Raw genomic sequence first — 15,853 nt, 5'->3', positions numbered from 1 at the left:
TCAAGCTAAAAAAAATATTCTAGGTACTATCACCTCCCGGTATCAGTCACTATGTCTCTCTTAAAGTAGCCTAAGATTGCGTTGGCTTTCTTGGCTTCCATGTCACACAATTGACTCACATTCGTGCCCAGATCTTTTTGAGATTGCTCTCTAGTCACACCTCCCCCATCTTGTATTTGTGAAGTTAAATATTTTAACCCAAGACTTTACATTTATCCCTATTGTAGTTCCTATTACATTTCATTTTATTAGATTCTTCCCAACATTATTCCCTGTTCAGACCCTTTTAGATCCTGGTTCAGTCATCCTACAAGGCAGCTGTCAACCCAACTTTTGTAGTATCTACAAATCTTATAAATGCCATCTATATCTTTATCCAAGCCATTGATTGAAAAATGTTGAAACATGGCAGGAGCAAACACAGACCCTGGGGCATTCTACTGATGATCTTTCTCTACAGTGACACTGAGCCATTAATGACTACTCTTTAGGTCTGCACCCATTCAACCAATGCAGAATCTACCTAACTGGCCTATTGTCTGGGCCAGTACTCTCCATTGTATCTACAACAATAGTGTGAGAGTCTTTCTCAGATGCTGTCTTCTAAATCCTAGCCAAACTATATCTCATACAACAACCCTAGAGGTAACACTCTGGCAGCCCTGTCAAAAAAAAAAAAAAAAGCAATTACATTGGTCTGACATAACCTGTTTTTGATGAGGACATACTGGTGAGTTGTGAGCTTTTCTTTCTTTTCTAGGTGTTCATTAATCACAACTTTAATTACATGTTCTAGAATTTTGCCACAAATCAAAGTCAAGTTCAATGGACTTCTAATTTTAAAGGCAATTTGCTATGTATACTATACATGTGCACATGTACAATCTAGTAACTCTTTCAATACGTGAAATAGTGGTTGGCTCTCTCAACACACCCTGCCACACAGGTACACTCCAAAATAGTTCCTTTTTATGCTGTCTGGCTCAAAAAGGACCTTGTTTAAAACCATTTGCATCATTCTGAGCACTGGACACAAGACCACTTTCCTATTCTATATTCCAAGTATACACTGAAGCCTGCCACTCAGGACACTTTCATCCTTGATCTGCATCTGACACAAATACTTTACTACCCACTCACATTTTGGTTCTATTCTTGTTTAATTCCTTATTTAGCTCATTCAGTTTCAAATAGATCTGTATCAGTGTGTCTCGCAATCCCTAAGTTCCCAGGAGACAAATTCTGGACTACATGCAGTGGTATGTGGTAAATGTTTAACAACTGGCTGACAGGGATGGAGGGGATGGGTCTGGGGAAGAGGGAGAAGTAGTCATAACATACTTTTAAGTTTAATCTGCATTACTAATATTTTCTTCATTGCTTTCACAAGTCTAGACAATCAGAAAAAAAAAAAAAACAAGCCCTAATCTATAGTGTTTGCCCATTTCTGAGGTGCAAATGTTCACACAAAAAATTTAACAATCAGCTCTCACAATCCAGCCTGACTTGGCTCCAACACACCCCTGACACATTCTTCTAAAAATTCAGATGCTGAGGGGTATCTAGGTGGCACGATGGATAGAGTTCTGGCCTTGGAGTCAGAAGGACCTGAGTTCAAATCTGGCCTCAGACACTTGACACTTACTAGCTGTGTGACCCTGGGCAAGTCACTTAACCTTGATTGCCTCACCAAAAAATAAATAAATGAATAAATAAATAAAAATTCAGATACTCCTCCCCCTCCTTTTCCTCTTACCCCTGCCCTTCCATTTGTCCTTCCTTCTTCCCTTCCTTCCTTTCTTTCCTCTCTCTCCACATATATTTACACACTATACATACATGTATATATACAAACAATGTATATATAAATATAAAAAATTATAAATTCATGTATGTGTATACACACATCCAATCTTTAATTTAGAGTACGATGGGATCTTATAGGCCATCTAGCCCAAGTACCTCATTTTACAAATGAAGAAATCAAGGCTCAGAGAGATTACATGACTTGTCCAGAATCATACAACCACTAAATATCAGGTGTCACGTTTGAACCCAGGTCTCGCTGGTTCCAAGTCCAGCATTCTCTTCACAGTGTTACATTGTCTCTGTTCCAGCCTACCCTTGGAGGCCCAGTTAGAAAGCCATTAAAATACCAGTAAGATCAGGTCCTTTCATATGCCCCCTGATAGCTACAAATGTGCAGGCTACTTGATTCACAACAAAATCTTCCTGATTTTTCCATTGCATTTATGTAGGCAATGATCTGTGAAAGGATTAATTTGCTGATCTCATTACCTAAATCGAAAAAGATTGTGAAGTGATAAGAAACATGCTTGCAAGATTTCCCTAGTGTGAATTGAAGGTTAGTAGTTATTTTTTTTCTTCATCTTCCCCATTCTTTCTGAGTTGAAGTCAAAAGGTAATTCTAAGACACATTGAAAATGTATGAAAAAGGACCAGACTGTAAGATGTTTGCTTAAAATTCCAATGCCTGTGACAAGCTAGGCCAGTAACAGACAATGATGAACACACACACACACACACACACACACACACACACACACACACACAGCTTTATCAGTTACTGAGCACAGCAAAAACTTACCTAATTCCTTTGTTCTGTGCAATACTGTGCAGAGAGAGTCTAGACACTGCAGAGATGACCTGAGGGGAAGGCAAAAGAGATGCTTTTGTAATTTGCCAAGAAATAGAAAAATAACAATAGAATATTTTGTGGATATACAAAACTGTTGGCTTGGCACATTTTATCTGGATTTTTTTTAAATATAGAAACACAATGATGACCAAACTAGTAAATTAATTTGCATGTCTGATTTTCAGGATAAGACATAAGCTTTGACATTTCAAACCAATGCTTGGTTCAGAAAAATTTTCACTCTATAGAAGATAGCATGTCAAGATAGTGATATAATGATATACCAGGTCAGTTATCTTCATGACAATGTGCCATTCAAGAGACATTGATCCAAACACAAAATGGACTTTCTAAAATGAGAGTGGCTGGCAGACTATTCCCCTCTCTCCTACCTTTCCCCAACCCTAATCACTACTTAATTAGATATAGGTATCACTTTTCTCCCCAATATTCCAAGTACCATACACATAGTCCCTCACATTTCTTTGAAAGAGTAGGATAGAGGAGGGAGGAGAAGACACCAGAAATCATGGGGGAAATGAGTCATAGAGAGAATATGTAATTTACAAGGTCCCACACAGTACTCATTTGCCTTCCACAGTTAGATAATCCATGCTATTGTGTCTGTAACCTGGAGGTATGTAGTGTATTGGATGAGACCAAATGTACATTTTTGGCTTCAAAAATCAAGTGGTTTTCAATGAACAAATGAACAAAGGATATGAGTAAATGGTTCCCAGAAAAACTGCCAACTTTAACAACTACTTGAAAGATTGCTCAAAATCACTAACAATAAAGCATAAACCAAAACAACTTCAAGGTTCTTTCCACACGTAGAAAACTGTCAAAGATGACAAAAGATGGAAATAATCAGTGTTAGAGAGGCTTCAATGAAACAGACACACTATCACACTCTTGGTATACATTGTTAAATTGGTCCAACCATTCTGGAAAATAATATGAAATTATGTAAAAGAAAAAGAAAAACAAACAGCCCATCATATTTAATCCAAAGAGGCCACTCCTAGGTATGTACTGAAAAAAGTTGAAAAACACCAACATATTAAAATCTTACATGAGATATTTGCAAAAGGTGCTTAGCAGAGTGCCTGGACATAGTAGGCATTATATAAATGCTCACTCTCTCTCCCCCTCAAATGAGATGATGAATAGAAAGCACTTTGTAAATCTTGAAGTCCTACATAAATGTTAGTCATTAAAAGGTGCTGCAATGGATAGAGTGCTGAGAGAAATGGTTATTAAATAACCAAATATTGGGGATATTAAGGATTTTTTCCCTTCCTCATTTGAAGATTCCGTCAAATCTTGGTTCTCTGAAGGGTAAGATAGAGGATGAGATAAAATCTTGGAGTTGTTGCCCCACTCAACCAGAGAACCCTATAAAGACTTTTAATCTAAGGTGAATTCTGGTTCATCTTGTTCCACTTAGCCAGATCTGAGCAGAGGTGGATTCCCTTTTGTCTAGACTGTCCTAGGCAGGGTAGTCTAGATAAGAGATAAGTCTCTTGGTCCAAGACTGAGTGATCAATCAAGTTCCCTAGCCCCTCATTAGAAAAAACCCACCTCTCCTTACAATATTCATTCTTCTCATCAATTGTTACCCAATCAGAATTGATTGCCACCCTCAGAAACACCTACTCTCCCAAGGGCATATGTGCTGAGTGGATCCCATGGCATTCAAGAATGCCATTGATCCCTATTATTAATTATTTTGAATATGATTAATAAAATGATTAATTACCCAGAAACTGTTTCTCAAACTTTTTATACATCACAGTATAGAATATTACATATACTGTCCCCAGCTCAAAACATCAAGCAGAAACAAAAGAAAACAATCATTTTATGAAAGAGTTTTGACTAGATCACTAAGGTCTCTCCCCAGCTCTCTATCCTATGATTCTCTCATAATTGCTAGAGCAGGAAGATTAAATCTGACCCCTACTATGGGTAACAATGGTATAGCTTAGAGATAATTTATCTCCCAGTTGCAATAATATACTCACTCAAAGAATGTCAGATCAGAGCAAGACCCTAGAATACAGACACAAAAGAGCTGGGAGATACCCTGGAAATCATCATTCCAAACCCATATCTGACATAAAGATGGTGACTAGGGGAGTGGGAGGTGGGGAAGGACTGTGATGAGTATATTTTTTGAATCCGTCTAACAACAAGATTCTATTGTTGGAATCTTCTCTATTTCCTTAGATATGAGTCAATAATTTTACCATGGAGATGGCTTAACCTTAGCTTCTAACACTTATTTAATGTACTTGTGAGCAATTAAGGGTAGCATTTATTTAGAACTGTTCTTGGCTTTGAGTATCTGCAGATATTTGATAGATATGTTTTGGACAATGGAATAAACCACACTGCTAATATCCTTGTATCTGTTGTCATGTCAGTTTTAAAGATGTCATGTAGGAGGCACAAAAACTGTGAGCTTTAAAAAAAAAAATCCATGTTCTACCTTCTATCCTGCACAGGAGGAAAATTCTCCAACAATCCATTGGGATACTCAGCTGTCATGGCTTGATCTAACATATAAACCTGATCCCAGAGCTCCTAGCTGCTGGGCTAAGTTTCCATTTGGCTATGTGAACTGTCACTTACAGTTTGTAAAGAGGTCAGTGGTGAGTATGCGTTATTAAGCAAAGGCTGATGCTTAAATGGGGTTAAATTTACCAAACAGGAAGAAAAACCATCCTCTGACCTCAGGCAACAGAGACCAGAGGCTTGCCAGCTGCTTCTGCTCTGTGTCAGCCTGGCTTTGAGATGTGACAAGTAAAGAAATATGTGCTCCCCAAGAGTGACCCTATCCTCAACTGCCTCACTCTGCTGACTCTTATGTCATGGAGTGGAATGAGGGGCAATGTCCCCAAAGAGAACTAGACACCCCATATAGCATCCCAAAACTGCCCCAGTTCCAGATAATAAAGCCCAAGTATGCGAAACACTGTCTAAGAAAGTTAATACTTGTAAAGGAAATAAAAGTATGCAGTCAAAGGCCATCATGTCAGATCAACTCAAGCCACTGGGATAGGAAAACTCATGACATCCCATCCCAAGTACAGCCTAAGGACTCATCCATGGCTCTGCTAAATAAGGCCTGAGTCATTCTCCCCATTGCAAGGATAAGACTGAGAAATGCAAACCTTTCCTCATTTAACATCTTTCCCCAAATGAACAAATGGTAAATTTGGACATTTTGTTTGTTTCACTTAGTTGCTTCCTTTGAGTGGTGCCACCTACTGAAGGAGTTAAAGAAATACACATTTTATGGAAAAAAAACTGGATCCTTTAGACTCAACAATTCCAAGCAGGGAAGGACAGAAGGAAGGAAGGAAGGAAGGAAGGGAGGGAGGGAGGAAGGGAAGAAGGAAGAGAGGGAGGGAATCTATTAAATGCCTACTATGTGCAAAGAATTATGCTAAGCACTTTATACATATCATTTCATTTGATCTTCACAATAACTTTATGAGGTAGCTGCTTTTTTTAATCCTCATTTCAGAGATGAGGAAAATGAGGTAAACAGAGGTTAAGTGATTAGCCCTGGGTCATACATCTAGTAAGTATCTGAGAGATTTAAACTCAGGTGTTCTGTACCAACTAGTTGAAGAGGGGTTAAAAAAAAAAGGCAGTCTTCAGGTGATGATGATTACAATTACTATGACAACAATAACTCCCTTGCATACATTCGGTACTTGATAAATGTTTATTTACTGACAAATGCTTTAAGGCTTGAGAATCATTTTACATGTTACTTTATCTGATCTTTACAACAATTATAATGAGGATTTGGTGCCATTATTATCCCCATTTTACAAATTAGGAAACTGAGGCTGAGAAAGTCATAAACTAGTTGTGTCCAATGCAGAATTTAAATTCAGGTCTTTCTGATTCCAAATCCAGTACTCTAACCACAATGCCTCCTGGCTGCCTGGGCTCAGAGGCAAGAGAAGACTTAGATCCAATGAACAGAAAAATAAAGAACAACAGGCAATAAAGTGTCAAGAAGAATGATCACAGACACTTAAAATTCAACAAATATTAAATGCCCACCATTTAATGCTAAAGGTATAAGAGATGCCAAGTCTCTGCTTTCGTGTAGTTATAAGTTATGGTCTACTGGAAATGACACATACACAAAGACTATTTGATGTTCTTTGAAAATAACATTCATCTTCTGCTTTGGTGCCTTCCTACTGACTGCCCCGCCCCCACCCCCACCCCCATATCTGGAATGTTCTCCCTCCTCACCTCCACCTCTTAGAATCCCCTTTAAAACTCAGTTCAAAGGGCAGCTAGGTGGCGCAGTGGATAGAAGTCAGGGGGACCTGAGTTCAAATATGGCATCAGACTAAACACTTGACACTAGCTGTGTGACCCTGGGCAAGTCACTTAACCCCAAACGCCTTAAAAAAAAAAAAAGAAAAGAAAAAGGAAAAAAAAAGGAAAACTCAGTTCATATCCCACCTTCTATAAGGAGCCTTTCTCATTCTCCTCGACTCTGGCAATAGCACCTTTTCCTCTAAGATTATTCCTTGAAGATCCTCTTCCATCTACTCTGCCTGTGTCTTCTCTGTACTTATTTATTTATATGTCATCTCATTCACTCAGATGTAAAGTCATTGAAGGAAGAGACTATTTTTTCTTGGTTTCTCCTCAGCACTTAGTGCCTGGCACAGAATAAGCACTTAATAAATGCCTGTTGATTGATGGATTAAACTATGATATACAACAATTCACAATAGATGCATTAGAGAGGAAGTGAGAGGGAGGGCCATTACCAAAAAGGAGAATTAGGGAAGGTAACATTTGAGAAACTCATTAAGGGATGGCTAGATAATCAACAGGTAAAGAGGGGTAAGGAATTAGACATTCAACGCACAGGGAATAAGAACATGAGCAAAGGCTCGGAGATAGGAGAGTTGATGGTGCATTTAGCACAGATAGTAGGCAAACTGATTAGAGAAAAGAATGTATGGAGCTTATAAATGTGAGATAAAGCTACAAAGGTAAGCAGATAACATAGGACTTTGAATGCCAGGCAAAAGAGTAAACATCTAATTTAGGAGATAATTGAAAAATTTTGATTGGAGGAATGACACGACTAGATCTGTGTGTTCAAAAACTTACTCTGGCAGTGATATGAAAGACAGATTGGAGGGGAGAGAGAATAGAGGGAAGAAGACCTGTATCACAAAGGTCCAGGTGGGTAATAATGTTACCTGTCGGTATGAATAGAGGTGAGGAAATGGATGGGGGAGAAGTTGAAGAGGAAGAATCAACAAGATTAGGCAACTGATTAGATAGGACTGGTGAAGGAAGAGGCAGAAAGAACTTCAAAGTCACAAACATGGGTGAACATGGATGTCAACAGAGAGACGGGGAAATCAGAAAGAAGGGCAAGTTTAGGGAGAAAAATATAATAACTTAAATGGTGGACATGTAGAAGTTGAGGTGGTAATGGAACAGGCTAAGTGGTATAGTACGAGGGTGTCAAATTCAAATAGAAACAGATCCTTGTAAGCAGCAAATGGACTTAGAAAACTACAGATTAACATTATCTATATTTTTATCTGTTTTGTTAAACACTTCCCAACTGCACTGGGTTTGTCACCTCTGGTGTAGGAGATAGAGCACTGGACAGGAAACCAAGAAGTGAGCTCCAATCTGGCCTCGGGCACTTACTAGGTAGGTGAGTGATTTTACAGCAATTTACTTAATCTCAGCCTGCCTACATTTCTTTAGGCTGGAGAAAATAATAGCACCTAGTTCTCAGAGTAGTTGTCAGAAGAAAATGTGACTAATTGCAAACTATTGCTGTCATTATCATCCAGTACCCTAAGGGCAATGTGGGATGAAGTAACTGAAGGCTTCCCAGACAGCTTGGAGATTCAGATATGTCCTGAACCAGGGGTAGGATTTAGATTTAAAAGGAGAGTGGAAAGATATACCAAGAAAGAGGAACAGCATGGGCAAGAACAGGAGTCCCACTAAATCACCTCAGAGAGAAGAGAAATTTGCAAATGTCCAGTATCCCATCACCAGACCCTTACATCTTCTGTTGTTGATGGGAACTGTTTCTCCAACACCCCTCTCCAGGATGGACAAGATACTTTTGATTTCTAGCACTGGGTTCAGGTTCTTCAGTCATTTTTTTCAGCTGTGTCAAATCTTCACAACTCCATTTGGGGTTTTCTTGGCAGAGATACTGGAGTGGTTTGCCATTTCCTACTCCAGCTCACTTAAAGATGAGGAAACTGAGGCAAATTAGGGTTAAATGACTTGCCCAGGGTTGTACAGTGTCTAAGGCCAGATTTGAACTCAAGAAGATGAGGCTTCCTGACTCCAAGCCCAGCACTCTATCCAATGCACCACCTAGCTGCCCATAGATATCTTTAATTTTTGGTAGTCAGTATATACTTTATGTTTAAGGTATATATGAATCATCTATAGGGTAAAGGAGAAATGTTGCCATCAGCCTCCACCCACCTCCAAATCACCTCCCACTGTATCCACCATGCCACCTAGCTGTCCTTGGATTCAGAAGACCAGGGTTTAAATCTTTGTCACCACTTATAGGATTTGGAAACAGAAAGACACAAATTTAAATCTTGCTTAAGCAAGTCATTTAATCTCTCAGTTTCCTCATCTATAAAATGAGGGCTTTTAAAATCCCTTCAAACTCTAATTCTGTGATGCTATGATGCCACCTTCATCCAAAGACCTCCACCTCACTGGCCAGTGGGAGGGAGGAGATTCAGCAGAGCTCCCCAAAGGGATTTTTGTTACACTTGGAGAGTTAGGGCAGCCAAATCTTGGCAAGTGTGTAAAGGTCCCTGCTGAGACCACCACCAGCCACTGGCTTGTGTTTCTAGGTCACCTTCTCTCTCAGCCAGAAAGATGGAGACACTTGACTGCCCTATTTACTGCTCCCTCCCCAACCTGACTTGAATTGTCCCTGACAGGAACAGGATATTGTCAGAAAGTTATTCATTGCTCAAGCCCAACCTGACCTGACAAGAAGGAAAAGGGATAAATTGAAGCATGAAATTTTCCATCCTGGTGGACCATTGCCAGAAGCCTGTGCGTTCATGGCTTCTGCTAAGGCTTCAGGACACTGAATCGAGACTCCCAAGATGACAAGTTTTCATAGGGCTGTCATAAGGAAGAGGAATTACACTTGTTATGCTCTGCCCCAGAGGGAAGAACACGAAGCAATAGGTGGAAATAAGAGGGAGACAGGTTTGGGGTCAATATGAAGAACTTTGTGGAAATTAAAGTTGTCCAAGGTCAAATGGGCTGCCTCTTAGAAAAGCAAGCTCTTTCTGCCTGAGAGCCTTCCATTGGAAGTTGGGTAACTACTTATTAGGGGCATCAGGTACAGATGGAGCTAGATGACATGTGAGGTCCTTCCAAATCTTAGAGTCTGTGAATACCCTCTGGCTGCTCCCTGGAGTGTCTGAAATCTCCCTGATCTCTTTAGAAGTTCCAGGCCTCCAGTTACAAGGTTATGTGAGGTCTGAGGAAAGAATGATCCAAACCTCAAATGAGGCATGGGTCTACCTCACTGAAACAAGCCCAACACACAAAAGAGTCAATTGGAGCAGGAAAAGTGCACGACGATTATTCATTTTGTGAAGGGCTTCCTTTTTTTTTTCTTTTCTTTTTTTTTTTTTTTTGCCTAGGCAATGGGGTTAAGTGACTTGCCCAAGGTCACACAGCTAGTAAGTGTTATGTGTCTGAGGCCAGATTTGAACTCAGGTCCTCCTGAATCCAGGGCCAGTGCTCTGTCCAGTAGGCCACCTAGCTGCTACGAAGGGCTTCCTTTAACAAGCAAGTTCCCCTAGTGTATTTATCTCAGGATTTGATTTATACAAATTTGACTTATACCAAATTGGCACCATACCAACCAACACATATCATATATATTGGAGAAAAGAACTTCTCATGTGTTTTGTTCATATCTGGTTCCTAAGAGAAATCTTGTTGAAGGAAGAACTTTGAAAGAAATAAGGGATGCTTAGGGGCAGAGATGAGAAGGGGAGCACTTTCAGGTCATGGAGGACAGCCTGTACAAAGGCAATGAGGTGAGAGACAGAATGTAGTGTGTGGAGTGGGCCAGTTTGAGCTAGGCAGCAGACAATGAAGGAGAGTGAGTCTAAGGTAATCGAAACAAGATTGTAAGGGACTTTAAAGGCTGAATAGAATATTTTTATTTTTATTTTATTTTATCCTAGAGGCAATAGGGAGCCTCTGAGGCTTCTTGAGCCAGGGAATGACATGGTCCAATCTGTCCTTTAAAAAGACTTTGCCAGCAGCATGGAGGTTGGATTGGACAAAAGGTGAATAATACAGCTCTTGATTACTCCACAGGTTATAGGGGTCATAATATTATTTCATGTTTTATAACTCAATAACCTCTTCCTGGGAGACCTAGGAGACACAGTAACCCAAATGAGGGATACTCAGAGCAAAGTCCACAGACCTAGAGGAACTCCCAGGTTCCCTGCAGTATTGATGCTTTATAGTAAGACAATATCTCTTCCTTGCTTCTGGGTTACAACATTTAGCTTGTGACCACTACTGAAAACCAAGCTTTATTAATGTCTCATCAAAACCAATGTTGTTCTTTCCAGTAATTCTGGTTAGGATCCTTTGTTTAAAATTTTAGCCAAAAAGAAGGGAAGGGGAGGGGAGGGGGGAGGATGATGAACTATTTGGCCCATTGGAATGGTTCACAGATTGGGGCAGTGGCGGGGGCAGGGAAGAAGAAGGGAACAGTGTGGTAGATTAAGCTCCAATTTTCTCAACTTGTGAGTTTTCCAGACATGGTTCCTGGAAAACTAATCCAATCCATCTCCTGTGTGATCCTGTCACACACAACACTGTGAAGGCCAGGCTCTCCTGCCTAGGAGACTGCAAAAACACCTAGCTTTCAGTGCGGCCAAGTGGAGAATTACTTCGGCAGTAGTGAGAAAGCATTCATCCTAAGCACCTCTTGCCACACCAGCACCAAAACTGAACTTCACTTTCCATATTCACCAATCAGGGAAAATAGCATTTAATCTTTCATAGAGGCATTATGTGAGTCAAAGGAGATAAATGCATGCAAAGTCCTTTAAAATGTTTAATGTGTTCTACAAATATAAGGTAATTTTAAGAGATTTAGAGAAATCTAAACACATTGGCTAGAACATAGCACTAACAAGGTCAAGATTAGAGGCTGGAATCCCGACTCAGACCAGTAACCTGACTCTGTTCCGAGGCCAGAGACTGCATCCTAACTTTTGCTAATGACTTTGCAAATATGCTAATCTGGTCACTAGGGGCCTGGCCAGGAGCTGATGAGTGGAGTAAAGTAACTCTGTGGGGGTAGCTAGGTGGCACAGAGGATAGAGCACTGGCCCTGAAGTCAGGAAGACCTGAGTTCAAATCGGGCCTCAGACACATAACACTCACTAGCTGTGTGACTCTGAGCAAGTCACTTAACTCCAACTGCCTCACCAAAAAAAAAAAAAAAAGAAAAAGAAAAAAAAGAAAGTAAAAAAGTAACTTTGTGCTTAAGCTAGAGGGGTAGAAATAACCAAAGTGGGCTTGAGTCTCAAGAGGTCTGCCATTTACTAAGCCACATGACCTTAATCAGATCATATAACCTCTCTGTGTCTCACTTTCCTCATCTGTACAACTGAATTGTAATATCTTAACTACCCATAGTACTAGACTGTCATGAGGATCAGATGAGGTAGTAACTCATTCTAAATACAATCTGTAATATGTAAAGGGTACAACTGTAAAGGGCAGTGAACATCCCTTCAAAGACGTGTCTGAGACACCCTGACAAACTACAAGGTGCATCGTCTCACCAATAAAGATGCAAAGGTGTCATGTAGGACTTGGGCAGCAACAGGTCTACAAGCCCTTATGCCACGCTAGTGTGGATGGAGAGAATGGAGTGGGAGAGGCAGAGTGATACATTCAACATGATTCTACTTTGTTACAAGAGAGGATTCCTTTGCACCCTTTCTATTAATTCAGGAGACTCATTTACAACCACTCCAACCAACAAAACTTTTAGAGGATGCTGTTAATAAAGCCTACTCTGTTAATAAAGATTTCTGATGTTTTTATCTATCTACCCATCTATATAGAACACACACACACACACACACACACACACACACACACACACACACACTTCATGACACTTCATAATGGCACCACCTGCAAAGCAAGTATCATCTCTACACCGCAGCCATCAGCTACCACCTCTGTACCAGCAGAGGGAAAGAAGCATGCTTTACCTACAGTGAAGAGAATGATTTTTAACAGATTACTCAAGTACAGTAGCTTACATTAAAGTATCTTTTTTTTCCTATAAAATGGATACTTTAAAGCAGCGTCAGCTCTGGTGGTTAATCAGTTCAATATATACTTATTTCCCCTGCCCCCAACGAATTTTTGTTGTTCAGTCTCTCCAACTCTTCTTGATCCCATTTGGGGTTTTCTAAGCACAGATACTGTAGTAGTTTGCCATTTCCCTCTCCAGCTCATTTTTACAGATGAGGAAACTGAGGTAAACAGGGTTAAGTGATTTCTCCAGGGTCACACAGCTAGTAAGTGTCTTACGCTAGATTTGAACTCAGGAAAACGAGTCTTCCTGACTCCTTTCATTTATTCCTCAAAGAAGAGAACAGGTTTCTTCCTTTTTTCTTACACCAAGATTATTTATTGTAATTAATCTGAGGTTGGTAGCATTTTACTGTTGTTTTAGTTTACATTTTTGTAGGCATTGTGAATATCATTTTTCTTGGTACATCATAATATACTGTGCATCAACTCACACAAGTTTTCCCATGGTTCTCTGAATTCCTCCCAGTCAGCATTTCTCAGGGTGTAATAACATCCCATTATATCCATTTACCTCATGTTGTTCAGCCATTCCCCAATCAGTGGACATATGCTCACTTTCCTTTTTTTTTTTTTTACCCTGCCAAATGTGGGGCCCTGTGCTTATGAAAAATGACACAATTTCTGCCTTCAGATAGATTACAACCAGCTAGGAAAAATACATGTACACAAATGGAACTAGTAACAATAAAGATAGTAAATAAGGATAGATAAAGATAAAGAAAAAAGACAATACCTAATGGAAGCAAAGAGGTGTAAAATGTTTTGGGAAAAATTCAGGATGGCAAGATGGAGGGAAATCAGAGAAGGCTTCATGGAGGAGGTAGCATCTTAATTGAGTCTTATAGGAAGAAAAGTATTTTAATGGGGTGAAATGAGAAGGGAAGACTATGGTTTGCCTGAATGCATGGAGGTGAAAGATGGCAGGAAGAGATCAGAGAAAAGCTAGAAGTTCCAATTTGACTGGAAAAGAGTATGCATGAAGGGCAGTCATGTGGAATAATGCTGGAACAGTAGAGTAGAACCAGACTGTTGGATGAGTTTAAGTGCCAGTCTAAGGAGTTACTTATTTTTATTTGGCATAGTACAGGGGTGGGAAACCTTCAGCTTCGAGGGCACATGTGGCCCTCTAGGTCCTCAAGTGCAGCCTATCTCACTCAAAGGGCCACAATCAAGAACATAGAGGGCCATAGATTCCCCATCCCTGGAATAGTAGAACTCCCCCTTGAGTAAGGAAGAATAGGAGTTAAACCTCCACTTCAGAAACCTACTAGTAGTGAGACCCTGGGCAATTCATTTAATTTCTTAGTGCTCTAGGCACCTCTCTAAAGGCTATAGATTGCAGAGAAGTTGCTGACCCACTTGGTCTCCACATCTGGGAGTTTCCTAAATCTAAGAAATCACAGACTCAGTTCCTATCCTTATTTACATGAATGAGTGAAGTGAATGAATGAATGGAATTAATGAAAAAAAACCCATTTACACTAAGTGTTCACCAGATACAAAATCAAAAGTAAGATAGTCACTACCCACTTACTAATGGGGAAGCCAGAACAAAGAAGGCAGTGGTGGCAAGGAAAGGGAATTCTGCTTAGAGAAGTCAAAGAGATGCTAACTAGAGCAGGTACTCGACACCCCTTTTCCAGAAGCAGTGGTGGTGTAGATTTGGGGCATCTAGGCCAAGACGATCAGGATGAAGAAAGTGCCAGGGAGTGCTGAACAAAGTGCCTCTCCCAGGCATGATCTCTGGAAATCTGGTTCAGGGACTAAAGGAGCATCATGTAGATGGAAAATGGCTGCGACACGAGGAGGAGGCTGCAAAGACCCCTGCCAGCTGAGTGGACCCTCTTTTTTTTTTTTAACCTCAATTCAATTCACTTAGAAAAGAATTTCTAAAGTATTTACTCTATGCTGGATAGAGATTAGCACCCTCCTCCAAGACTCTCCAGCACCAACCTCTGTATCTGGCACACGGGGCTAGGTTCTGATAAGTAAAACTAACAAATTCCCTGCCTGGTTTCATTATTTGAATTTGCACTGCACATTTCCATTGGACTGGAACCAATTACCATATTTTACATAATTGTAACTTTGAATAGTGAGTGAAAATTCAAATACATGAGACCACCTCAGGAGGTTCCTTATTCATACTAATCTGGACCTAGCTATAGTAGGTACTTAAGATACACAGACAAGAGCTAGTTAACTAGCATGTGTATTAATACCTTATGGTTTGCAAAGCACTTTACACATATTATTTGATCTTTAAAACAAATCCAGTAAGCTAGATGCTACTGTTGACACTATTTTACAGGTGAGGAAACTGAGATAGAGATTGCTGACATGCACAGGGTTAAACTGCCAGTAAGTATCAGATGCCAGATTTGAACTCAGGTCTTCCTAACTAGGTAGTACAATGGATAGAGCACCAGGCCTGGAATCAGAAAGACCTGAGTTCAAATCCAGTTTCAGACATTTAGCTGTGTGACCCTGGGCAAGTCACTTAGCCCTATTTGCCTCAGCTTCCTCATCTGTAAAATGGAGATAATAATAACACCTACCTCCCCAGTATTGTTGCTAACCTTAAAGCACCATACAAATGCTAGTGATGATAATAATTTACTCTGTTTCTAATTCTCCCTTAATATTTCCATGGATCCATGCTCTCATCAATATGAGTACTCCCTCCAGGGCAGATCAAACAATTCATCTACTCCTTATACTCTATGATTCTCACACAATACATCCTCTGTG

General features: G+C 40.0%; 1 protein-coding gene across 1 annotated transcript in view; it reads right to left on the bottom strand.

Annotated features, from left to right (window-relative positions):
* VAV2 (vav guanine nucleotide exchange factor 2) overlaps positions 1–15,853 on the bottom strand; it is a 403,760-nt gene that overhangs the window by 153,565 nt on the left and 234,342 nt on the right. Inside the window, exon 3 of the mRNA XM_027869640.1 lies at positions 2,609–2,667. Within this exon, the coding sequence (XP_027725441.1) occupies positions 2,609–2,667 (59 nt within the window). The remainder of the gene's footprint in view (positions 1–2,608; positions 2,668–15,853) is intronic.

The sequence above is a fragment of the Vombatus ursinus genome, unplaced genomic scaffold (assembly GCF_900497805.2).
Source record: "Vombatus ursinus unplaced genomic scaffold, bare-nosed wombat genome assembly UNPS02014793.1, whole genome shotgun sequence".
NCBI lineage: Eukaryota > Metazoa > Chordata > Mammalia > Diprotodontia > Vombatidae > Vombatus > Vombatus ursinus.
This window is presented reverse-complemented; position numbering and strand designations above follow the sequence as displayed.